The 26,360-nt window shown below is 36.5% G+C and overlaps 1 protein-coding gene across 14 annotated transcripts in view; it reads right to left on the bottom strand.

Annotated features, from left to right (window-relative positions):
• Positions 1-26,360, bottom strand: part of IGSF11 (immunoglobulin superfamily member 11) — a 290,534-nt gene that overhangs the window by 98,275 nt on the left and 165,899 nt on the right. For all 14 annotated transcript variants that reach the window (XR_008523583.2, XR_008523582.1, XM_054551467.2 and 11 more), the window contains one exon: positions 622-785. Coding sequence is in view for 12 of the 14 variants with exons in the window: in XM_054551467.2 (XP_054407442.1) it covers positions 622-785 (164 nt within the window). In the remaining 2 variants the exon portion in view is untranslated. The remainder of the gene's footprint in view (positions 1-621; positions 786-26,360) is intronic.

Raw genomic sequence — 26,360 nt, 5'->3', positions numbered from 1 at the left:
GTTCCATTGTAAATAAAGGTGTAATCATTATCACAATTCATTAACTTCCTGAGCATTATTTTCTGCAGTGAGTTCTACAAATTATGTGTCTTTTTCCTGTAATTGATACAGCTTACTGGGGAGTAGCTTCCATTTTCATGTACATTCTTTCATGTACACATTCTGTTAATAATTTATATGAGACTCTTTGAGGTGGCTAACATGGCTAGTCATGTTTTACTTTAAAATACTAGTGAAGTTAACTTAAAAAAATCAAGTACTACAACCTAATGTTACTTCCTTACTCTTATCACTATCTTTTAAAAGTATGCTCTCAACCATCTGTGATGGTGCCAGTCCCTTCTGGTCAAAATTGCCTATTAGCAATGTTGTTGATAAAATTACAGGTTCCTAAGTAAAACTCTCAGAAGGACATTCTTAACATCTGTTACCTTTTTAAAAAGAGGATAGCATCTTCTGATAGGTGACTGACAGGGCAGAGGAGGAGGCCTTAAAAGAGCACACATATGCTGAAAATGCCACCTTATTCTCGAAACCGAAGATGTACTCACGATGATTCCCTACCAACCTCCTCTGAAAAGATTAACCTTTTAGAGGTAGCATAGGATGGAACAGAAATACCTGTTCAGGTTGGTTGGCATTGGAGAGAGGAGTGACCATCCAAATGACATTGAGGTTAATGAGGGCAGCGCTGGTAGTGAAAGTGCAGGGCAGGACTGCTGTCTGACCCCGGGCCACTTGGATACTCCCAGGGCTCTCTGACACTTCCAAAGATGCTGCAACACCTACAGAAAAAGGAACAGGGAGGTTATATGCTCGCCCTTTCCTGACAGTACAAACTCCTTCAGGGAGGTTTGTGTGTTTTATGTTATTACATTATTATTGATGATGTGAACAGACTGACATGATAGTCTTACTTAACAACTGCTGACCAGTCACTGAGTCAAAATAATAAAAATTGTTCATCCCTTTACCTCCTGGAAACTACAATAGAAAAATATTAGAAGCTCTTTACTATCTTTTGGAAGATGGTACCTGATATGTGGCCAGATTCAAATATGACACAGATGAATTCAACTAACGGGGTTTGATGAAAGATTAGAAATAAACTGAATTTTCAAAGTGTTGTTACATAAGCACACTGCAAAATTAAATCCTTACATATAAATCTAACAAATCATATAAGTCTAACAAAATACGTACAGCACCCATACACAGAAGAGTATACAATGCTAATAAAAGAAATCAGTAAGACTAAATAAATGCAGAGATATGTAATGTTCATGAATTGGGAGAGTCAATCTTAAGATGCCAATTGTCCCTAAATTGATCTATTGATTCAGAGCTAGCCCAGTCAAAATCCCAGTAGTCTTTTTGCAAACGTTGACAAATTCTAAAACATATAAAAAGACAAAGAACTAGAATAGCCAAAAGAATACTGAAAAATAAGAACAAAGATGAAGAATTCACACTATCCAATTTTAAAACTTGCTATATAGCTGCAGTAGGACAGTATGGTACTAGGTTTTTAAGGATAGACATACAGATAAATGTCACAGGGTTGAGAGTACTGAAACAAATCTTTATATTTATGGTCAAATGCTTCTCAATAAAGGTACAAGACAACCACATGGGGCAAAAATAGTCTTTTCAACAAATGGTGCTGGGATAATTTGATAGTAATATGCCAAAAATTAAATATTCTGAATACAAAATCAACAGAAAATGATCACAGACCTAAATAAAAATCAACAGCAAATGTTCATAAACCTAAATAATCATAACATACAAGTAGTCAGCAATTTCGTTTACTAGGAATCTACTCAAGTAAAATGAAAATGTATGTCCACACAATGACTTGTCCATGAATGTTCACAACAGCATTATTTATATCATGTCCTGAAAAGGAAATAATACAAATATCCATCAACTGGTGAATGGACACACAAAATGTGATCTATCCATACAACAGAATACTGTTCAGAAACAAAAACCATCAAAGTACTGATACATCTTACAACATGCACGAGCCTCCCAAAACATATTTCTTAAAGATGCCAGATGCAAAACACTGTATAATATATGATTCCACACATATAAAATGTCTAGAAAAGGCAAATCTATAGAGACAGAAAATAGATTAGTACCACCCGGGGATACACAGGATGGCATAGGGACTCGTGAACAGACTTAATGGGACTTTTCAGTGATGGAAAACTAAAACTAGGTTCCTGTGATGGTTATACAACACTGCAAGCTTAAAAGTCACTGAATTTGTTTTTTTTTTTTTGAGACAGAGTCTTGCTCTGTTGCCAGGCTGGAGTGCAGGGCACGATCTCGGCTCACTGCAAGCTCTACCTCCCAGGTTCATGCCATTCTCCTGCCTCAGCCTCCCAAGTAGATGGGACTACAGGCACCCGCCACCATGCCCAGCTAATTTTTTTGTATTTTTAGTAGAGACGGGGTTTCACCGTGTTAGCCAGGGTGATCTCGATCTCCTGACCCTGTGATCCTGCCGCCTTGGCCTCCCAAAGTGGTGGGATTACAGGCGTGAGCCGCCGCACCTGGCCAAAAGTCACTGAATTTTATACTTCAAAGGAGTAATTTTATGGAATATAAATTATATGTCAACAACACTTAAAATTCTAAAAAAGAAAACTGATTCACCAGAGCCAACTCATGGGAAGTCAAAATAACTGTTATCTCTTCTGCAAAGCCTCCTCCCTAAGATGATGAAACAGTATGGAAATAACAGTAGATCAAAATAGGCCATGGAGACCCTACAAAGAAGTTATTTTAGATCATGAAAAATACATTCAGTCTATGACAGTATCTCAAACTGTTTTACTTTGAAGTGATAGTATCTCAATTCTCCCAAAAAAGTAACAGAATAACATACTGTTAGGATTACAATTAGTTTAAAAAATAAACATACATAACACCTTCCCTGTATAGAATGTCATATTCTTCACGTATAGTCTGATGATGTTCTCAGGAGTTAAATTTGCAGAATAAAATGTTTCATAAACTGTCTGTGATCGAATATAAAGCATTTGATGACATCAGGAAAAGTTTCTAAAATAAATAACATTAGGGGAAGTCTCTAAATTTTAAAAAAGAAGTTGAAAGAACCTCAGCAATTAGTGACAGAAAGGGAAGGTTACTTGATCATGGAGAAGGCAATGAATAGAATGAGCTACCTCATAAGGTAGAAGCGGGTTAGAGAATGTATTTGTTATAATGATATGATAAATTTAAAATAAATGCTGATAGAGATGTTTTTAAGAATAAGTGTGGAAGCCAAACTGGTGCCGAACCTCCATCACTGCCTTCTTCAGACAATACTCCAAGGAAGAGGTAAAGGAAATATAATGCCAACTTAAATTACACAGGATTGTAAGTATCCTCCACCAGCAATTCACTAATTTCAAGCTTAACTCAAATAATCTTTGATACAAATTTTTAAAAATGACCAATATGAACTAAGAATGAAAGAGAAAGAGAAAGCAACCGCAACAGGGTGCTTTCAGAGGACAAGGAGCTGTGCGGGACAAGGCTGGGAGCCAGGCAAGCAACAGGACTGCTGGCACAGAGCAAGCCTCTGGGGCAGCAGAAGTTGCGAAAGGCCAACTTCACTTACTTCATGTTTTTACATAAGGTCAATCCTAAAATCTCACATTCTGAAATAGCTGAAGAAGAAATATTCCGGATGAGCTGCTTTCAGAACTTGCAAAGGTGTAGGTTTGAAGCTGTACAAATCGGGTTTGAAATGTGGTACTTTCATCTATTTAGCTGCATGTCCCCAAACAAGTAACTTAATCTCTGAGTCTGTTGCTTCACCTATAAAACAGAGCTAAATATTATCATCACATCATACAAGGGGTATGATGAGGGCAGTACCAGATGCTGAGGGTGACTACCACCACCACTACTATTGCTAGCTAATATTTAGGTCACACTGACTACACCAAGTCCACATTAAGCTCTCTCTACATATAACATGTATTATATATATGTATACACAAACTGATTTAATCCTATAAGGTACTTACTGACATTATTTTCATTTTACAGAAGAACAGAAAAACAGAGAATTAAAAATACAGCTCAAGGTTGCACAGTCGCAAAGCTAGGAAGTGGTAAGGTCTGGCTTCAAACCCAGGCAGTTAGTCTATAAGGAACACACACTTACTACTACACATAACTCAAGACACAGAAATCATTCCATATGTGTTTGCTGTTATTATCACTACAATATTATATGATGACAAATTTTAAACTAGAATGGACTTTTACATAAAGGAGTTAGAAACTCCTCTACTTCCTGCTTCTCAATCTGTAAATCAGTTTCAGTCTGCCTCACCCTCATCTCCCTCTCTCCTGTCAGGTTAGAGGAGTTTATCTAGAACCAACCCTGTATGTGAGCTTCAAATAACATCTGCTTGGCCCCCTTAGTGACCTTACCATAGACTGCCCCCTCCCGTAACTTCAACCCCTTTCTCTGCACTGGAGACTTCCTGATAGCATTTAAACATCCTCAAGTATTTAAACTGAAAACAAAATTCCTACCTCCCTACACCCCACAGTCCTCACCAGGGAGGCCCTAGCTCTCTGACACTTCACATTAATCTTTTTGAAAGCACTGTCTATACTCTCTCCACAGAATCTATTCCTGCTCCATAGTCTTCAATCTACTTCTGCCCCAATCACTTCTTAAAAACAATTTTCCCTAGGCTTCCCAGATATCTCCTTGTGGCTGTATGACACTTGTAATCATTCTTGGACTCTCGTAAACATCTGACAGAGATGACCCTTCCCTCTTCCTTAAAACACACCTTTCCCTTAGCTTCAGTGATGTTAATATAATTCACTTCTGGTTTCCCTCCCAATTCTCTGGACACTTCTCACTTCCTCTTGCTGTTTTACCCTTTTCCACATGGTAACTGAATGTTGGTATTTCTGAAAGTGCTGCCTTGATGCCTTATTCTAAACTATCTCCCTACAGAATTTCACTTACCATCATGAATTCAATTCTCATATAAATGCTAATGGCTTTCAAATTTATATCTCTAATCAAAACCTCTCCTCTTATATCCAATTGCCTCCTAGACTTCACCATGTGGCTACCTCAAAGGCATCTCAAAAGTGTGCTTGTCCAAGATCAAACTATTCCTTTGCATGCCCACCTCCCGAATATACTCTGGCTCCTTCCTGATGTTCCCTATGGTTGTGAATGGCTTGAACAGGGCCAAGCTGGGCAAGCCAGACATTTAGAAATCTTCAAGTCAACTCTGTCATCATCTCCCAAACCCAACCCATGATCAAATTTGGCACATTTTACCAACTAAATTTCTCTTGACTCCTGGAATCTGAGTCTTTGCTCTGTTTTCTGTCTTTCCTCTGTCTGGTTTGCTTTGTTCCAAACCTCAACTTCTTTACGTAGTAACCTACTCATAAACCCCAGCTTCTTTACTTAGTAACCTACTCATCATTTACAATAGCTCAAGTGATACCTTCTCACAAGAAAAGCCCTGACCTCTCAGTCTAGGTCAGAGTCTCACAAACTAGTGTCAGAACACCACCAAGCTTTTAATCATATCTTGCGATTATTTAACAAATCCTCATTAGTATACTGTATGGTCTAAGAAAGCACACCATAGGAACGCAATACATACATGTCGCTAAATTGATCTAATCCAATTCCTTCAATTTCCACATGAAATATCAGGGTATATATATATATATATATATATACCCTGAGATATACATACACACACACACACACACATACGTATATACATATGTACATACATATATGTGTATGTATATGCACACATATATGTACATGTATGTACATACACATATACGTACATGAATGTACATACACGTATACGTACATGCATGTACATACACATATACATACATGAATGTACATACATATATGTATGTGTGTGTGTGTGTGTACATATATATATCAGATGCCAAAAGAGACTTTTAAGACAAACTGCCCTGAAGAATTTGCACAAAGAAGATGGCTGAAAATTGTGAGGACTACACAAAGAGAATAAATACGTCAGGGGTGAAAGTCTGTAAAGAGGCTTTGTGGAGAGAACTTTTAAATTAGGGCTGTGGTACACTAAAAGACTCACTCACCCTATTCCCACCTTGTAGGTGAACACACATGAAAGTTGGTGCAGGGTCTTCTTAGGCCTAACGAGCGCTCGCTGATGGGACCCCAGTAGAGGAAAGTTGAAGCCGGATATCTGGACTCCTAGAGGGTATCTCACTGGCCGTCAGGGAACCATACTTATAATTCTGTATATAAATTAAGATTTTCTTATTTTGTTTCATTTTTTAAATTCAAAGTGATCAGAAAAGTTGTATAACCTGCTTTAGTTCTCATCTAGGGAAAGAACTGACTCATGAATGAATTTAAAGGTATGCAGAAGACGAAATTAAGTTACTCTGTGAATGTGTCTCATGGTTCCTCTTTAGTATATTGATAGAAGTATGTGTAATAAAAAGTTTCTTAGAGTAATAAAAAGTTTCTTAGAGTAAGAAGGAGGGAAATGGGTGTTTTTTTTGCATTTTTGATGCTTAAATTTTTTCTATCCTATTAAAAAATCAAAAACCCTACTTCCTTTTAAAGTGTATTTCCATGTTTAAAATTCTAGGCAAGAATTTAAACTTGAACGCTAAATATTAGATTAAAAATCCACTTAGGCTGGGTGCAGTGGCTCACACTTGTAATCCCAGCACTTTGCGAGGCTGAGGCAGGCAGATCACTTGAGGTCAGGAGTTCGAGACCAGCCTGGCCAACATGGTGAAACTCCATCTCTAACAAAAATACAAAAATTAGCCAAGCATGGTGGTGGGCGCCTGTAGTCCCAGCTACTTGGGAGGGTGAGGCAGGAGAGTTGCTTTAACCTGGGAGGTGGAGGTTGCAGTGAGCCAAGATTGCACCACTGCACTCCAACCTGGGCGACAGAGTGAGATTCCATCTCAAAAAAAAAAACCCTTAAAACATCTTACAATTTGCAATATTTACATGTAAAATGTATAATTTAAGAGCCAAAGTGACAGAATTTTGCACTTGAATCTTTTCTTTGTACTTTCACTTGAGTCAGCTCAGGAATTCTGAACAACTCTCAGCAATTACATAAAAAGGACATCAAGTGCATGGTCATATTTCCTCTGAGGAGTTAAAGTCATAAATACAGTTGTCTATAATCTTTCTTTAGACTCCTGTTTCCCAAGATTTAAAGCAGAAAGGCATTCACATTATCTCAAACCTCTTGGTACATGTTAGAGGAAATGAAGCTGGCAACAAAGAATCTTTAAAAATCCTAGGCGGTACCATCCACACTACACAGCCAAGAGAACAGACAACGGACATTTTACTGTGATCTGCCTACTGCTAGAGTCAAATGACATGAAATCCCCCTGCAAACGCATCAGAGATTGAACGTCGGATGTTCACAACAGGAAATGGCCCAAGCAATCCAATGGAGATTTCACAACAGTGTTCTCTGATGACTATGGAGCAAGTGCTCATGTTTCAGGATCAGCCCAACTGCCAGAACACTTTCCTCTGGGAATATAATCAGCAAAGCATCAAAAAGACCTTTATGGCACTTTGGGAGGCCTATGTTAATCCTTCTGCCTAAAATGTTAATATCAGTGGTCACAAAATGCTTATTGGTTTATATCATCCCATATGATCTCACAAGTATTTCTTACATAAAGACATGTAATACAAATTTATTTAACCTATCAAATTAAGTTTCATAGTTTATCAGACTGACATGAATTCAAAAAGTAAAAATTCTACACTATCCTCCTTGTTTTCTGAAGGAAACTAAAGAATACCACAATTCTCTAGTATTGTAGTAGTTTTTTAAACAAATCATTCTCTCTTCATATTTTAACCAAATTTTAATTAGATGAAATAATCTACCTTTATACTTACCATATAATCTTTTTACAAACTGCCATCTCAACTAAAAAAAAAGTTTGTGTTAGCTGAAATTCAATTATATTTTGGCCATCTACTCAGTGCTAAGTGAAATGAAGAGTAATAGCTGACTAATTTATCAATATAGATGGCTCTATTACATATTGGTCATCCACATTCATCAATTTACAGGATCACTGCCAAGTTTCCACTTCATTTTATGCCATATCACACAATATATTTCATGGTCGGTATACAATGGCAAGCCACCATAAAATTATGTATCTTCATTTTCTGGCTGAAGCATTAAACAGTCATTACACAGTCTATGTAACATGTAATAGTCTGGCTGTAATATGTAATTGTATTCTATTTCTATGGTACTACAGTTTCCCTTTAGATATAATTTCAGTGCTTTCTCACTGACTTCTCCCCTTCAACCACAAACATTGCTCAGGGACCATCCTAAGGGCAAAGAGCATGGCTTATACTGAACTAATGCACACTCTCTAGATTATCACTCCTCTTTGTCACTTTCCAAAAGATCTCTCTCTCTCTCTCTCTCTCTCTATATATATATATATAGTGTGTGTGTGTGTACATATGTATATATGTGTATATACATATGTGTGTGTATACATGCTTATTTGATTCCTACATGTCATGGCATATATATTACGTAGGTAGCATTAACTCAGCAGTATCTCCTAAAACTTGGTGTGAACTTTATCAGAATTCTCTTCAGCAAGTTTCCTATTATTATCACTTCCTCTTGATTTCATATCTGGCTATCAGCTTATGTATTCTACTCCATTTAGGAATCCCCTTTTGGGGGGCAGTTAGTAACACCAGGCCTGCATTTCACATGGCAATTGATTAGTGCTGCCCCTTTAGACAAAGCAGGAGCTTTCCACACTGCCAGGATCCCCACCCACTTCCTGTTATTCCACGATATAACCCACTTTACTCCATCATGTTACCTGTCTGACTCCTGTGGGCATTTATGTTTGCAACCCCTTATTTAAAACTAAGCAAGTAATGTGATTATAACTAGCTATAAAGAACCAAGGCACAAAAGCAGAACCAGGTTTTGCAGTGTTATGATGGACATGCTACTATGATTGCTACCACACTCAAAACTGACTTCAGAGAAAGGAGAAAGAAGCAATTCCATGAACATGAGTCACTATGGTTTATGACATAGGATCTTATTTACATCCTGGCTACAAGTGATCGTACCAGAAATTAGCATTTCACCAAGGAGAGGCTGGACAGCTAATTATGAGGTAACTTATAAGATAATATAGTTTGGGAAAGCAAAGAGTTTGGGAAGGCAGTAGCATGTGAAGAGAGAAGAGTCAAATAACTAAAACAGGCATAAAGAGGGATATTACATAATGATAAAAGGGCGGGCTGATTCATCAAGAACCTAACAGTCCTGTGTATGCACTTCACAACAGAGCTTCAAAGTACAAGAAGCAAACACTGACAGAATTAAAAGGAAAAAAGTGAAAAACCTGCAATTATGGTTGGTGATTGCAACACGTCTCAGTCATTAACTTATAGAACAGACAAAAACAGTAAAAACACAGAAGACCTGAACAATGAACTTAATATAAATGAAAACTTTAGGATGTTCTACCTATCATAGAATATACATTATTTTAAAGTAGACATGGAACATCCATTAAGGCAGAACATATTCTGGACTATAAAATGAACTTTAGAAATTTTTAAATAATTAAAGTTATACAAAGAACATGAGTTAAACTAAACTCAATAGGAAGAAATCTAGAAAACCATCATGTATTTTTTTTTAAATCACTTCGGGCCAGGTGCAGTGGCTCACGCCTGTAATCCCAGCACTTTGGGACACCAAGGCAGGTGGATCACCTGAGGTCAGGAGTTCAAGACCAGCCTAGCCAACATGGCAAAACCTCGTCTCTACTAAAAATATAAAAATTAGCCGGGCATGGTGGCATATGCCTGTAGTCCCAGCTACTTGGGAGGCTGAGGCAGGAGAATCGCTTGAACCCAGGAGGCAAAGGTTGCAGTGAGCCAAGATCACGTCACTGCACTCCAGCCTGGATGACAGAGCAAGACTCCATTTCAAAGAAAAAAAAAAAATCACTTCTAAATAATTCACAGGTCAAAGAAGAAATCACAAGGAAGATTAGAAAATATTTTTAATTATGTGAGTATGAAAACACAACATATCAAAATTTATGGGGAAGCAACCAAAGCATTACTTAGAGAAAAGTAATAGCAGCATCTAAATGTGCATATTAGAAAAGAAGAAAGGTTTATAATCAATGACCTAAGTTTCCACCTTAAGAAACTTTTTAAAAACTAATTTAAATTAAATCAAATGCAGGCATACAGAAGCAAAGTATCAAGACAGAGTAGAATTCAATAAAAATAAAGACAGAAAAACAACAGGGTAAATCAATAAAATCAAAATTTAGTTATCTGAGGTCAATAAAATTTATAAATCTCTAACCAGACTGACAAAGAATAAAGAGAAAAGTCACAAATTATCAATATCCGATATGAAAGAAGAGACATAATTACAGATCCTACAGACATTAAAAAGAAGAACAAAGAGATATTATCAGTACCAATAATTCAAACAGCTAACAAATTTAATGGTAAAAGATTTTCCTCCTACAGTAAGGAACAAGGAGAGATGTCTGCTCTTGCCACTTCTATTTAACATGCAGATTGTAGCCACTGCAATAAGGGAAGAATAAGAATTAAAAGACATATAGATTGAAAATTTGAAAGTAAAATTGTATTTATTTGCAGATAACACAACTATCTACATTAAAAATTCTTACAAGTCTACAAAAAACCAACTAATTCTAATAAATTAGTTAAGCAAGGTTTCAGAAATCAAGGCCAATATACAAATAGCAACTATTTTTCTATACAGTAGCAATGAATATTTGGAAATTAAAATTTTAAAATGATACCACTTATAATAGCATCCAAAACATGAAATACTTAGGGATAACCTTAAGAAAATATCTGTAAGATCTGTGCAATGAAAATTACAAAATTTTCCTGAGAGAAATTTAAAGATTTTACTGCATGGAGAGACAAACTGTGACCATTAGTCAAAAGACTCAATACTGTTAAGAGGTCAAGTCAACCCAAATTTATCTTTAGATTTAACAGAATCCAAATCAAATTTTCAGTGAGCTATTTTGTATAAATAGACAAATTACCCCTGAAATGTATGTACAAAAGTGAATATTAGAATAGAATAATTTTCAAAAAGAAAGTAAGTTATAAAGTAATATAGATAAAGTAGCATTGGAATAAGAACATATAGAGAGTCCAAAAATTGATTCATACATAAATGGGCAAATGATTTCCAACAAAGGTGTCAAAGCCATTCAGGGGGAAAAGTTTACTCTTTTTGAAAAACTGCACTGGGGGAAAAAATAATCTCCATATGCGAAAAAAAAAAACACCTCTACCCTTATCTAATACTTTATATAAAAATTAACTCAAAATAGATAAAAAATTTAAACATATCAATAAAACTATAAAACTTCTGGAAGAAAACACAGGGGAAATTCTCTATGACTCTGGGTTAGAAAAAGCCTTCTGGAATAGGATACAAAATGCATTAACCACTTAAAAATTGATAAGACCTCATCAGAATTAACAGTTTCTTGTTTTCAAAAGACACTATTAAGAAAATAAAAATACATGCCATAGGTTGGGAAAAAATATTTTCAAAACCCAAGTTCTTATATTTATAATACCTAAAAACTCTTAAAATTCAACAAAACAGTCCAATTTTTTAAATGCACAAAAGATTTGAACAGACACTTCACTATACATAGAAAGCATACAAATGAGTAATAACATCCTGAAAAGATGCTCCACTTCATTATTCAACAGGGAACTTAAAACCATATTGAGGTAATACAAAACATCAACTAGAATATATTATATTAACACGACAATGCTAAGTGTTGACGAGAATGTAGAACAACTAACTCTCATACATTTCTGAAGGAAATGAAAGGTAGTACAGTCATTTGGAAATATTTTCACATTTTATTACAAAATTAAATGTACACTTAACTATACAATCTAGCAATTCCAATTCTAGATATTTATGCAAGACAAGTAAACATACAGATCTACAGAAAAACCTATATGCAAATGTTCACTGCATCTTTATTTGTAAAGCCAAAGTACCAGAAACAACTCAAATGCCCATCAACTTACAAATGGATAAAACAATTGTGACACAGCCATTTAATGAAATATTACTTATGAACAAAAAAAACCTCAAACTTCTGATATATGCAAAATGACTAAATGTTAAAGCTATTGTGCTAAGTGGAATAATCCAGAAACAAATGGCTATATACTGCATGTATCCATTAAAAAAAAAATCTATGGAGAAAGCAAAACTATACAGGCAGAAAACAAAGCAGCAGTTGCCAGATGCTGGAGCTGGGACTGAGGGTTAGAGTTTGGCAGAGACTACTACATAGGTCAGAAGGGAACTCCTTGGAGTTATAGAAATAGTGTACATCATGGTTACAGTAGTGAACACAAGATGAAACATTTGTCAAAACACAGCAAACTATATACCTAGACAGAGGGATTTTATTGTATGTAAGTTATACTTTTTTAAACTTTTTTTTAGAAAAAGGTATGTTGGGAAGCTCACAGAATCATGGAGATGGCTTAAGAAACAAATTAAGAGCTAATCTTCCAGGAAAACATCCATAACTATACTGTAAAACTGGCTTAAGAAAATTGCTGCAACTGTCCCTGTCACCAAACCCCAAATGCCAAAACTTTACTGCAACTACGAATGATGTCTCAGTGCTATATCAGGCACTTAACCCTACAACACTATAATCCTGCAAAGCCATACTCTTATGCTGTTATCTGTGCTAGCAACAGAAGCTCAACATAGAACTTGTTCTGTCATGTTTCTTCTTTCAAGTTTCTTCTTTCAAGTCAGGGCGAGATTCTCTATGTGAATCTGACTGAAGGGCCGAAGCCCAAGCTACACAAGAGGCCAGAAATTTAAGTTCTCATTTCTAATACTGGGGAGGTAGACTCATAATGTGGGAATTCCTCCAAATAGAAATACTATTCAAAATATGATTTGTCAGCCATGAATACGACTATGCTGACTATAGCAAGCGACAAATGAAAACATTAACAATTATGTCTTTCTCCTTCCTCTCTCCTACCTCTTCTAAGCCTATCTTTGTCAAGTTGTCTGTGTATTCCTTTATCGTGTCGGCTTTGCAGGGTGGAAAGATGAAACTACTGAAGACCAACAGGCTTCCTGTCTCTTGTGAAGCCTATGCTCACTGAGGAAGCTACAGTGGGGCAGAGGAGGTAGGAGGGGCTGCCTTTGAGCCTGATAAAGGAGAAAAAATACTACTGGGAGGGGAATGGAAGTTGGCCAAGTTCCTTGACAAGAGGAGATCCATGCTCTCCTTTGCTCAGAGGACAAAGGAAATAATGGTGCCTCAAAGAGGATGGCTGCCCTGGAGACTGAAGCTCTGGTCATCACAACATTCCATGTGTCCTACAAGGCACAGAAGCTGCAGAGCAACACGGAGGATCCTGTGGGCTTGAACAAAAAAGCAGTTACTCCACAGAAGACCAGAGGGGTCCTCCCAGCATTCTGGCTCTGTAAGAGAGGCTGCAGCACATAGAAGGGAGCCCCAATAATTCATAATTATCACAATGATTTTTTTAAAAAGGGGTCTCAGATTTGAATTCAACTTGACATTTTAAAAAACAGATATTTCTTAAAAAAACTTTGTGGAGCCTAGAAATGATGAATAAAGTTTAAAAATAAATCTTAATGCCCCAAGCATTAGATAAGGACTTTAAAAAAGATCTCGGTGCTTTCAAAAATTTCAGAAATCATAGTTTAAAGACAAGGCAGGGAATGGGCAGAGAAAACTGACAGAATCTAGGGGCTATTTTTTCGCTATTTCAGGATTGTCTTTTATTACAATGATAACCCTCTAGCCAAATCTGAACTTCCATGTGACTGGCCTTTTTGAGGGAAAATAAAAATTTCTTGCTGCTTAGCTTTCTAAAGGACGTCTGAAAATCTAGGCTTTTAACTTGGATAATGAATAGGGTGAGAAGAATTTATTTTTCTTTCCTGTATACAGAACACTCTCTGACACTGTGATACTATAGCTGCATGTCCTTATCAGTCTGGTTATTACATTGAGATTTATATTGGGAAATGCTATCTAGAGTTTCCAGATGGCAAGAGGCCAGATAAAGGGCCTTTGCTGTTAAATACAACCGTGTACTCTCAACTTCACCACTTGGTTGAATATAGCTCTACTTGGCTATAATGAGCAAGCTCCATTTGTTTAATGAAGCATTCATATGACAAAAGTGGCTAAATCAACAAGTAGAGTTATTTATGAACAAATAAAGCCATCTGAAACCATCAGGAAGGATGTTACATTCTGAAACCAATTAAATTCTTTTTAAAAATGGCTCAACTGAAATATTTTATTCTTGTTCACCAGTAACACTGCTTCTTTCCAAATTAAACACTATTTTTAAAATTTTTCTTGATTTTTAGATATGTTTGTGTTAGTACTAATTTAACTTCTAACTAGTTTAAAGCATTCTTCAGTTTTTAACATACAAATATTTTAAATGTGGAAGTAGAGAGTTTGGTTATCCTTTTAGAAGTTCTCTTGAAGTCTAGGAATACAGACAGAGGTAATACGGCATCATCATTAGGTTCTGATACAATGTATCTAGATTTAGTTTCTATGACCTTCAAGGCTCTGCTTAATCTGACCTTTGCCTGTCTTTCCAGCCAGTCTTACAGTACTTTCTTCCACAGTGGACTTTTCTCAGGTTCAGCAACACACTGCACTCTCCTATTTAAGATTTATGTGGTCTATTGCCTTAGCTTGAAATACATACACACACACAAACACACACACACACACACAAACACACACACACACACACACGATCCCTCTCATTTCTACCTATCCTTCAGATTTCAAAATTCTGCTGTCCTCCAGAACAGACTACCCTTCCTTTTTAAATGCCCTCATGACACCCTGTACTTCCTTGATATAGTCATGACACTTCAAGTTATCTTAATAGAGGCCTTTCTCAATTTGATTCTAAGCAGAACCTGTATGCTCAGGTCTCAGCACACAGAGACCATAATACAGTAAATGTTCAATATATTTGAGGTTCAATGTACTTGATGCTATTCATCAAGAACTTATGTGCCAAGTATTGTTTTAGGCGGTTTATATAAAGCTTAGTAACAAACAAGACTTGGAGGTGATATGATTATTAATCGTATTTTACAGACGAGGAAACTGAGACCCAGAGATGGAGCTGGGATTCAAAACAATGTCTAGTGTGACTCCAGTGCCTTTCCTAACTCCTACCCCTTAAAGCCTCTGAGGAATGCTGAAAAGAGCACAGGACATAGAATCCAGGTACAGCTACTGACTAATTGTGTAGCCTGGGGGACATTATTTTAACTTGTTGGCCTTAGTTTTTGGCATCTTTAAGAAAAGGCATAAAAAATATCTGCCTCACAAAATCACTTTGAAGAAATATACATTAAATGCCTTGCACAAAGGGTTTTTAATAAATAGCAATTGAATTTGATCTCAAAAAATAACCTAACATACAAATAAGCAGGGAAAAAAAAACAGAAAACAGAGGAAAGAAAATAGCATGTATTCACCTAGAGCCATATAATCGTCCCAGGAGCAGCAAACTTCTCAAGAAAATTGTGGTCATACTCTTATTTTGACAGAGACCTGCAACTGTGATTATTAAAAGTAATACAAAGTTACTCTTAAGCATATATTAGGAAGAAGCTTATTTTGGCATGAGTTATTACATATCTATACTTTCCACCCTGCCACCTCAGAGTAAAGCCAAAAAACTTCCCATGATGAAGCCGTGGTGAAATTCAAAAGTGAAATGTAAATGAGAAGTAGGAAAGAAATATTAAAAAACAAAAATTGGTAGGAAATGAAAAGATAAAACTAAATGAAACCACAGAGTGCCGGAGAATAAGCAAGGAAAGAATACAGGAAGATAATGGGGATAGAAGGCACTGTATTGTTGACAGCATCTGATCTAAAGATTAGTGTTATTTCTAAGCAGATTAACCAAATCCCAACTGTTCCACATCAGGTCCTTTCTCTAAGCTTTTCTTACCTCATATCAGCAAATAAAAAATAAATAAAATTTTAAACACATAAATGAAATTAAAGGAAAAAACCACCCACACAAACCAGAAATGTCCCGGGTTGACAATTCATCCTAATATGCTTATCGTCTCCTTCTGTTCTGTGCCTAGACTAAAATGATGAAAGTCATCAACCTTAAAAGAAGCAAAAAAGAAGAGAATTAGCTCCTCTGTGTAATTTTTTAAAATATAGCATCAAACCATCTTCCCGTCAGCAACAGGCACTGCAGTATTCAAGATCATCACATGAGGGCAGAGGGCATAAAAAAGGATGGTGTGGTGGGAGATTGTTATTTCTGTCCCAGATACAGAGAAGAACTTTTAACCTTATTGTGCTTTTCCTTATCATAATCTTCTCCATAGCAACCATAGAACTGCAGTAGCAAGAAACAGATGGGAAGACAAAAAATACACATACATTATTAACCATTGGCTACACACACACACACATATATATATAAATCCTGAAAAATGAATTCAGTAATGATTTTTTTACATCACTTCCCCCCAAAATTTCATATTGCTATGGAAGACTAACCACTAGAACACTAGGCTAGCATAGTATTATTGTAATTTTTCTATAGCACTTATACTTGCAACCTATTTATAGCACTTTACAACAGATTTAATCTCTAAAATGAGCCTATTTTGCTTAAAAAAAAAAAAAAAAGAAGAAGAAGAAGAGGAGGAAAGAAAGAAATCTTTTGAGGCCCAACAAACAGATTTCTCAATGTTTAGTCCTAAAGAATGGGCTTTTACCTCCCTCACTATTCCTGAATAACTAAGACTGACATAGTAGTCATGTTATAGGATTATGACTTTGTGTCCAATGCATGTCATACTGCTGGTGAAAAGCACTTCTTAACCCTATTAGTCATTCTCCTGAGTTTAAAACCAGAAAATCTAGAAAGGGTCACCACTAACAAGCATTTTTATGACAGGTAAAACAATAAGAGTACAGTCACTCTTTGGGCACAACGCTCCCTACTCTGCTATCACTGTTTCTTTATTTTGGCTTAACGTTTTTAACTGCTTAACAAATGCACATGGCCGGGCGCGGTGGCTCACGCCTGTAATCCCAGCACTTTGGGAGGCCGAGGCGGGCGGATCACGAGGTCAGGAGTTGCTTCCACCAACTTCTGAGTTAAAGGGTTGAGAAAATTGTTAAGAATTTAAGGTACTACAACTACTTAATATTAGTAATTTCCTTCCAAATAATTTTTAAAGTTATTCTCATTTCTCTCCTCCTAAAACAACTTCCAGTTGAGACCAGAAGCAGCAGCAGTCCTCGACACCAATTACAACCTTCCTTGCACAGTGCACACCCTCTGATATACTGAACCCAACGCCTATCCTCCAGCCCCCTAAGTACTAGAGAGGGAGCCTCGCAACATTCCAATTTAATCCTTCAGAAAATTCATTACTCTTCAAAGTTGTCTGTGGTTTTGTGACAAAGATATGACTAGGTGCAAAATGGCTTGCAACTAATTAACAAACACAGAAGCATCCAACAAACATATACGTGTACAATCTGAGGATTTAGGGATGAAATCAGTTATCCAGGTTAGACATCAACAAAAGAGCAGTAATTATAAAGTTTCATGAAGAAAGTGGCTGTTGAGGTGTGGATTATGAGAGTAAGACTGACAAATAACAAGAAATGATTTTGTTATAATCAAGAAGTGAAACTAAATAAATGTTCTTTAAATTGATGGATAAATAAGAATTTATTTACAACAGTAAATAAATCCAATACTTGTTATAAATAAGATAAAGTTAGCTATAAATTCACATTTTCATGTGAGCGTTTTGAAGTATGTAGACAAAGAAAAAACACACACCTCAAGTATACTTCTCAATGATTTCTGATAAAGAACACACCTTTGTAACCAGCACATGCTGTGAAACCAGAAACAAAACATTACCAGATTCCTAAAGAAGCCTTCTTTGTGCCCCTTTTTAGTCACTACCCTCCCCCATTCAAGGTAACTTCTGTCTTGACTTCTAACACCATACTTTCAGTTTTGCCTATGTTAACTTGATATAAATAGAATGATACTGTATATTTTGTGTGTGTTTGGCTTCTTCTGCTCTAACTTTTGTTGGTAAGGTTCATACCGATTGTTAAATACAGCCATAGTTCATTTATTTCTATTACTATGTAGTATACTTGGATTCAGGAATACACCATAACTTAATCATCCATTCTATTGTTGACTGGCATTTAGGTTATAAGCACATGCACAGATGTAGAACAACCACTTTTAAAAAATGGCTTGGCAATTTTCTAAACATACACAAATTCTATGAACCAGCAATTCTATCCCGTGTATGTGTACATATACACACATGTTAAATATATACACAGAAACATGCTGTGAAAGTGCTTTGCAAATGGCAAAATGTAAAATGTAAGGAATGTTACCAAAGAGCTGAAACGCACTGTGGCTTTCTTGCAACACAGATTCTTGGACATATCAGATAATAAATGTATTTTGTACTGAAAATAAGATATTGCCACTGTTGCCCTCAGAAATTACTATAAGAATTCAAGGGTCACGGGAGGAAAAGGCAGAGGAGTACTTAGCTGCAGGAAATCTGCTGGGACACGGCAGGTCTCAGGGACTTGTCTCTACGTGAAAACTTGAGACTTCTGAAAGAACTGGATACGAAAGCAGCGTGCTCAGCCCCAAAACACAAGAAATGAAGTTCCCACAAAATGGGAGATTACAGAATCCTTAACTTGACCAGAAACTGAAGTTAAGTGGGGAAAAGGTCTACATGCCAAAGTTTGGGTCTGGTAAACAGGGTGGTAATAGTCAATGAGGAGGATTAGTGTTGGATGTCATAGTAAATACAGCCATTTGTTGTCCTGTTCTACAGCTCAAATGCAGGGAATTTATCCCTGGTTCCTCAGGAGAAAACTGTAAGAACCTTAAAAAGCAAACATTAGGCCGGGCGTGGCGGCTCACGCCTGTAATCCCAGCACTTTGGGAGGCTGAGGCAGGCAGATCACGAGGTCAGGAGATACAGACCATCCTGGCTAAAACGGTGAAACTCCGTTTCTACTAAAAATAAAAAATAAAAAAAAAATAGCTGGGCATGGTGGTGGGCGCCTGTAGTACCAGCTACTTGGGAGGCTGAGGCAGGAGAATGGCATGAACCCAGGAGGCAGAGCTTGCAGTGAGCTGAGATCGCTCCAGCCTGGGCGACAGAACGAGACTCCGTCTCAAAAAAACAAAAAAAAGAAAGCAAACATTACATTTAAAGGCACAATTTTTTTATATAAAATGATAACGAAGGCAAAGACATCCTGATAAACTTCATAAAATAACTGATAGGAAAATGGATACTCTTTGGCCCTGGCTCAACCAGGGCAGCATAAGGGACAAAGGGCACAAGAGGCACCAGAGAGTCCATAGAAAATGTCAACAGCCACCAAGACCATCTGTCCCAAGAAACCAAAAAAAAGAACAAAGATTTTTACCATTCTATTATTGGAGCAGAAAATCACAACTGCTTAACTCCTCTGTTACTATTACTTATGCATTGTCTCACTAGGATTGCTTTAGCCACCTGAGGAAAAAAAAAAAAAAGTTATACTCTGCCTCAGAGTTGCCCAGAAGCTTAAAAAACCCTATAGGTAGTCTGACCACTCACATTATTGAAAAGAAATACAACACATGAACATACACAGACACAAAAACCACACAAACATCACTTCAAGAACAAGATTCTCCTGAAATCTAACACTCCACAGTTGTTAACATTTAAGAGGCTTGAACAATGAAGCATGCATAGCTGAAATGTGATGAAACCTCAACCTGAGATCTGTTATCTTTCCTCTGAGGGCTCTAAGCAGTTTCACTTTTGCATGTATTATTCTCAACATTCTTGCAAATTAGGTGGGCACTGCTCCTGTTATCTTCATTTTATACACAAAATAAGGAACAGAGTAGTAAAGCAGCTTGCATAAAGTAATCCAAAAAATTTCTCAAAGCCAAGACTGAAATTCAAGTCTCATGATGTTCACTTTCTTTCTACTGTAACACACAGCCCCAGGAGAAAGGATTAAGCAAACAGCTGTTCCAGGTAGGTCAAAAAGCCTCTGCATATCTCCCCTTGGGGAGAAGTGATGAATTTACTCTAATGTAAGGGTAATGTTTGAAATTAATTTAGCAATGAAAATTGGCCTTAGTCCTCAAGCCCAAGGCCTAGAATAAATTAGGTTATGCTGGAGAGGGGAAGGAACAATTACCAATGCAAACCCTCAATAAAGAGGGAAAATATAAAGAATTATCCCTAATATTTATTGAGTCAGGACTGGAAGTATAAATTTATACTTCCCATTAACCATATAATACTTGATGCTACCACTCTTTCTAAAGAAACCACAGCACATACACGCTCACTCTATACTTTGTTTAAGGAGTAACATGCGGGCTCCATCATGAATGGCAAAAGAGACACAATCCTATCCACTAACCTGAATATCCCTAAGGGATCTGATCTGTTACATCACCTCCTCCCAGCTCAAGCTTTCTCCGGTTAAGTTCTAACAGAGTAAAAATTCTTCAAATCACCATTAAGGTTAAAATTGTGCTATTTCCTACTATAAACAATAAAGCATTATTCTAGTGATAGCAAATGTTGATTGCCACCACGAGATACGACAGTATTATGACACAGTAAAAAATTCCTAAGGTAATATGCCTTTTATATATTTTATAGAGAATATTCAAGGTTAAGGTTTCTCACTGATGTATTTCTCCTAGTGGGTGAAAAAAATACACACACGCAAACATATATATACCGCAACTCAATTTTCCCCTTCTTGCCTGGAAAGGTATTCATAATGTATCTATATAATAGATACATTATAATAATACATTACAATAATGTATAAATGATTCTATTTATATCAAGTTAATAATAGGCAAAACTAAAAGTACAGTGTCAGAAGTCAAGACAGAAGGTCATGCAGGAAAATAAACTACTTTGTTCCCCTATGGAATTTTCTCCTCAACGTGGAGAATCAACTAATGCCAGAGGCCTACAGTCACCAAACCAAGAGCTTTGATGGGGTTGGGGGAACCTGAAAAACAAACTTGTAAGCTGCTGCTTGGGAGCAGATTAACAGCTAAGTAGCATAAGACCAGTCTTACAGTACTGTGTATTACAGGTCTGCTGGCTCTGGCTTGGTGATTTCTCACCTTGTAGTCACCATTCCTTGTAGTCACCAAAGAATGGATAAGTTGGTAGACAGTAATGAATGAATATGTTTACAAGCCATTAGGTCAGCTCTATCCAACAGAACTTTCTGTAATGATGAAAATGTCCTGTATCTGCACCACCCAACACAGTAGCAGCCACATGTGGCTACTCAACATCTGAATTGTACCTAATGTGACTGAGGAACTGAATTTTAATTTAGATGTCCACATGGGGCTAATGGCTAGCACGATAGATAGCACAGCTTTAAATACTCAGTCTTTTTATAGAACTAAGCTATGTTTGATGCATGTATACCTTATATCAGGGACTGCAACTGGTGATTCATAGACCAAAGCTGGCTGACAAATGAGTACAGTTTGGTGATCATAGTATTTTGGCTTTTAATCTAAATTGAAACTTATAGACAGGGTACTCCCCAGTTGGCCACTGTATCTTAACATTTTCTAATTCTCCATCACACAGATACAACTACACACACACATAAGCATTTGATTTTTCTATCCTACAAAATGTGGTAGTATTATTTTTCAGATTCTTTTTCACAAAACATCACTTCAAGAAAGCTTCAAGTGATATTTCTTTTAAAAATAATAATAGGCTAATAATAATATCTATCCCTTTATTGGTTATTTACTATGTGTTAGGAACCATTCTAAGTTCTTCACCCATATTAGTTCAACCCATCAGTATCGACTGGGATTGGTTCCAGGACACCCCCCAGACACCAAAATCCCTAAATGCTTAAGTCTCTACATAAGATGGTACAGTATTCGCATGTAACCTACAAATATTCTCTCAAATACCTTAAATCATCTCTAGATTACATATAATACCTAACACAATGTAAATGCTATGTAAATATAGTATTGTGTTTGTATTTGTATGTTTTATCATTGTGTTTTTTTTTAAATTTCTTCCCAAAATATTTTCAATCTGTGGTTGGTTGAATCCATGGATGCATAACCCACAAATATGGAGGACTGACTGTATACATGCAGACATATCTCAGAGATATTAGAGATTTGCTTCCAGACCACCAAAATAAAGTAAAAATCTCAATAAAGCAAGTCATAACATATTTTTTGGTTTCCCAGTGCATATAAGTTGTATTTACACTATACTGTACGTAGTCTATTAAGTATGCAGTAGCATTATATAAAAAAAGTACATATCTTAAAATAAAAAATACTTCATGGCTAAAAATGCTAACGATCATCTGAGCCTTTAGTGAGTCATCATCTTTTTGCTAATAGAAGGTCTTGCCTCAATGTTGATGGTTGCTGAATGATCAGGTTAATGGTTACTGACAGTTTGTGTGGTTGTGGTAATATGGCAACAGTGAAGTTTGCTACTTTGACACTCCTTTCATGAAAGATTTCTCTGTAGCAGGCAATGCTATTTGATAGCATTTACCTACAGCAGAAACTCTTTCAAAATTGGAGTCAATCCTCTCAAATCCTGCTATTATCATCTAAGTTGATATGATATTCTAAATCCTTTGTTGTCACTTCAACATTGTTCACATCTTCACCAGGAGTAGATTCCATCTCAAGAAACCATTTTCTTTGCTCATCCAGAAGAAGCAACTTCTCATCTGTTAAAGTTTTATCATGAGATTGCAACAATTCAATCACATCTTCAGGCTCCATTTTTTTAAGATAGAATAAGCTTCTAATATAAAGATGATTGAGCGTTTGTCAAACTAGGGTATAAATATTACTGGAATTTCCCATGATTTTTTCAGAAAACTTGTAGATATACAAAAATGAGAAGTAAAAATTAGATCTTAAAACTGAAATATGACCCATAAGACACAAGCACTTAAACGAATTATATTAATAAAGTTTTGAATGCACTGATCAAATGGTGAAATCACTTTATTTGGAAAACTCCTGTTTTTATGTTGTTATTTTTCCTGAGATCTTAAAATTATTTTTTAACTTTTTTTATTTCCATAGGTTTTTGGGGAACAGGTGGTGTTTGGTTACATGGATAAGTGCTTTCGTGGTGATTTGTGAGATTTTGGTGCAACCATCACCTGAGCAGTATACACTGTATCCAGTATGTAGTCTTTTATCCCGCACCCCCCTTCCAAACTTTCCCCCCTTTCCCAAAGTCCATTATATTATTTTTATGCCTTTGAACCCTCACAGCTTAGCTCCTGCCTGTGAGTGAGAACATATGATGTTTGGTTTTCCATTCCTGAGTTACCTCACTCAGAATAATGGTCTCCAGTTCCATCCAGGTTGCTGTAAATGCCATGATTTCAACGCTTTTTATGGCTGAGTATTATTTCATGGTACACATGAATATATACCCCAATTTCTTTATCCACTCGTTGATTGATGGGCATTTGGGCTGGTTCCAATATATTTGCAATTGCAAACTGTGCTGCTATAAACACACATGTGAAAGTATCTTTTTTGTATAATGACTTCTTTTCCTCTGGGTAGAGACCCAGTAGTGGGATTGCTGGATCAAATGGTAGTTCTACTTTTATTAATAGTTATTTAAGGAATCTCCATACTGTTTTCCATAGTGGTTGTACTAGTTTACATTCCCACCAGCGGTGTAAAATTGTTCCCTTTCTACCTCATCCATGCCAAAATCTATTATTTTTTGATTTTTTTTAATTATGGCCATTCTTGCAGAAGTAACGTGGTATCGCATTGTGGTATTGATTTGTATTTCCCTGATCATTAGTGATGTTGAGCATTTTTTCATATGTGTGTTTGCCACTTGTATGTCTTCTTTTGAGAATTGTACCATGGCCTTAGCCCACTTTCTGGTTGGATAGTTTGTTTTTTTCTTGCTAATTTGTTTGAGTTCCTTGCAGATTCTGGATATTAGTCCTTTGTCAGATGTATAGACTGTGAAGATTTTTTCACACTCTGTGGGTTGTCAGTTTACTCTGCTGATTGTTTCTTTTGCTGTGCAGAAGCTTTTTAGTTTAATTAAGTCCCATCTATTTATCATTGTTTTTGTTACAGTTGCTTTTGGGTTCTTGGTCATGAGATCCTTCCCTAAGCCAACATCTAGAAAGGTTATTCCAACGTTATCTTCTAGAATTTTTATGGTTTCAAGTCTTAGATTTAAGAACTTGATATATCTTGAGTTGATTTTTGTATAAGGTGAGAGATGATTCCATTTCATTCTTCTATTACATGTGCCTTGCCAATTATCCCAGCACCTTTGTTGAATAGGGTGTCCTTTCTCCACTTTATCTTTTTGTTTGCTTTGTCGAAGATCAGTTGGCTGTAAGTATTTGGCTTTATTTCTGGGTTCTCTATTCTGTTTCATTGATTCATATGCCTATTTTTATGCCAGGACCATGCTGTTTTGGTGACTATGGCCTTATACTGTAGTTTGAAGTCAAGTAATGTGAAGCCTCCAGATTTGTTCTTTTTACTTAGCCTTGTTTGGCTATGACGGCTTTTTTGGGGGGTTCCATATGAATTTCCAAGTCTAGTTATTTTGCTATTTCCAACACAACTGCAGTGACTTCCTCTTCTGAAGTCTTGAACCCCTCAAAGTCATGCACAAGGGTTGGAATCGATTCTTACAAATTCCTGTTAATGCTAATATTTTGACTTCCTATGACAAAAATGTTCTTAATGGCATCTGGAATTGTAAATCCTTTCCAGAAGATTTTCAGTGGACTTTGCCCTGATCCATCAGAGGAATCACTCTCTATGGCAGTGACAAAATGCATCAAACAGCCAAATTGTGAATGAAAAGGATAAGTTGTGTGTTCACTGGAGTAGCATTTTTAATTTCCTTCAATACTTATGAAATGTATTTCTTAAATAAGAAGACTTGATAGTTGAAGTTATTCCTTGATTGACAGACCACACAATGAATAAATGTGGTTAAATGCTATCAAATGGTGAAATCACTTCAAAACCACAACGCGATACCACCTTACTCCTGCAAGAATGGCCATAATAAAAAAAAAAAATAGATATTGGCATGGATGAGGTAGAAAGGGAACAATTTTACACTACTGGTGGGAATGTAAACTAGTACAACCACTATGGAAAACAGTGTGGAGATTCCCTAAAGAACTATTAGTAAAAGTAGAACTACCATTTGATCCAGCAATACCACTACTGGGTATCTACTCAGAGGAAAAAATGTCATATGAAAAAGATACTTTCACATGCATGTTTATAGCAGCACAATTTGCAACTGCAAAAATATGGAACCAGCCCAAATGCCCATCAATCAATGAGTGGATAAAGAAATTGTGGTATGTATGTATGTATACGTATACACACACACACACACACACACACACACACACCATGGAACACTACTCAGCCATATAAAGAAATGAAATAATGGCATTCACAGCAACCCAGATGGAACTGGAGACCGTGATTCTAAGTGAAGTAACTCAGGAATGGAAAACCAAATATCATATGTTCTCACTCACAGGTGGGAGCTAAGCTGTGAGGGTTATCATCTATAATTTTTATGGTTTCAGGTATTAAAGTCTTTGAACAATCTTGAGTTGATTTTTCTATAAGGTGAGAGATGAGGATCCAGTTTGATTAGCTGTCATGAAAAAAACATTAATCTCCTTGTACAGCTCCATCAGCACTCTTGGGTGACCAAATGCATTGTCAATGAGCACTAATATTTCGAAAAGAATCTTTTTTTTCCGAGCAGTAGGTCTCGACAGGTGGCTTAAAATTTTCAGTAAACCCTGCTATAAACAGATGTGCTATCACCCAGGCTTTGTTATTCCATTTACGAAGCACAGGTAGAGAAGCTTTAGTGTCATTCTTAAGGGCTCAAGGATTTTAAGGATGGTAAATGGGTGCTGGTTTACCACTTAAAGTCACCAGTTGCGTTAGCTCCTAACAGGAGAGTCAGCCTGTCCTTTGAACCTTTGGATCCAGTCATTGA

This window comes from Pongo abelii, chromosome 2 (genome assembly GCF_028885655.2).
Source record: "Pongo abelii isolate AG06213 chromosome 2, NHGRI_mPonAbe1-v2.0_pri, whole genome shotgun sequence".
NCBI lineage: Eukaryota > Metazoa > Chordata > Mammalia > Primates > Hominidae > Pongo > Pongo abelii.
The sequence above is the reverse complement of the archived record's forward strand: the minus strand, read 5'-3'. Positions and strand labels throughout refer to the sequence as shown.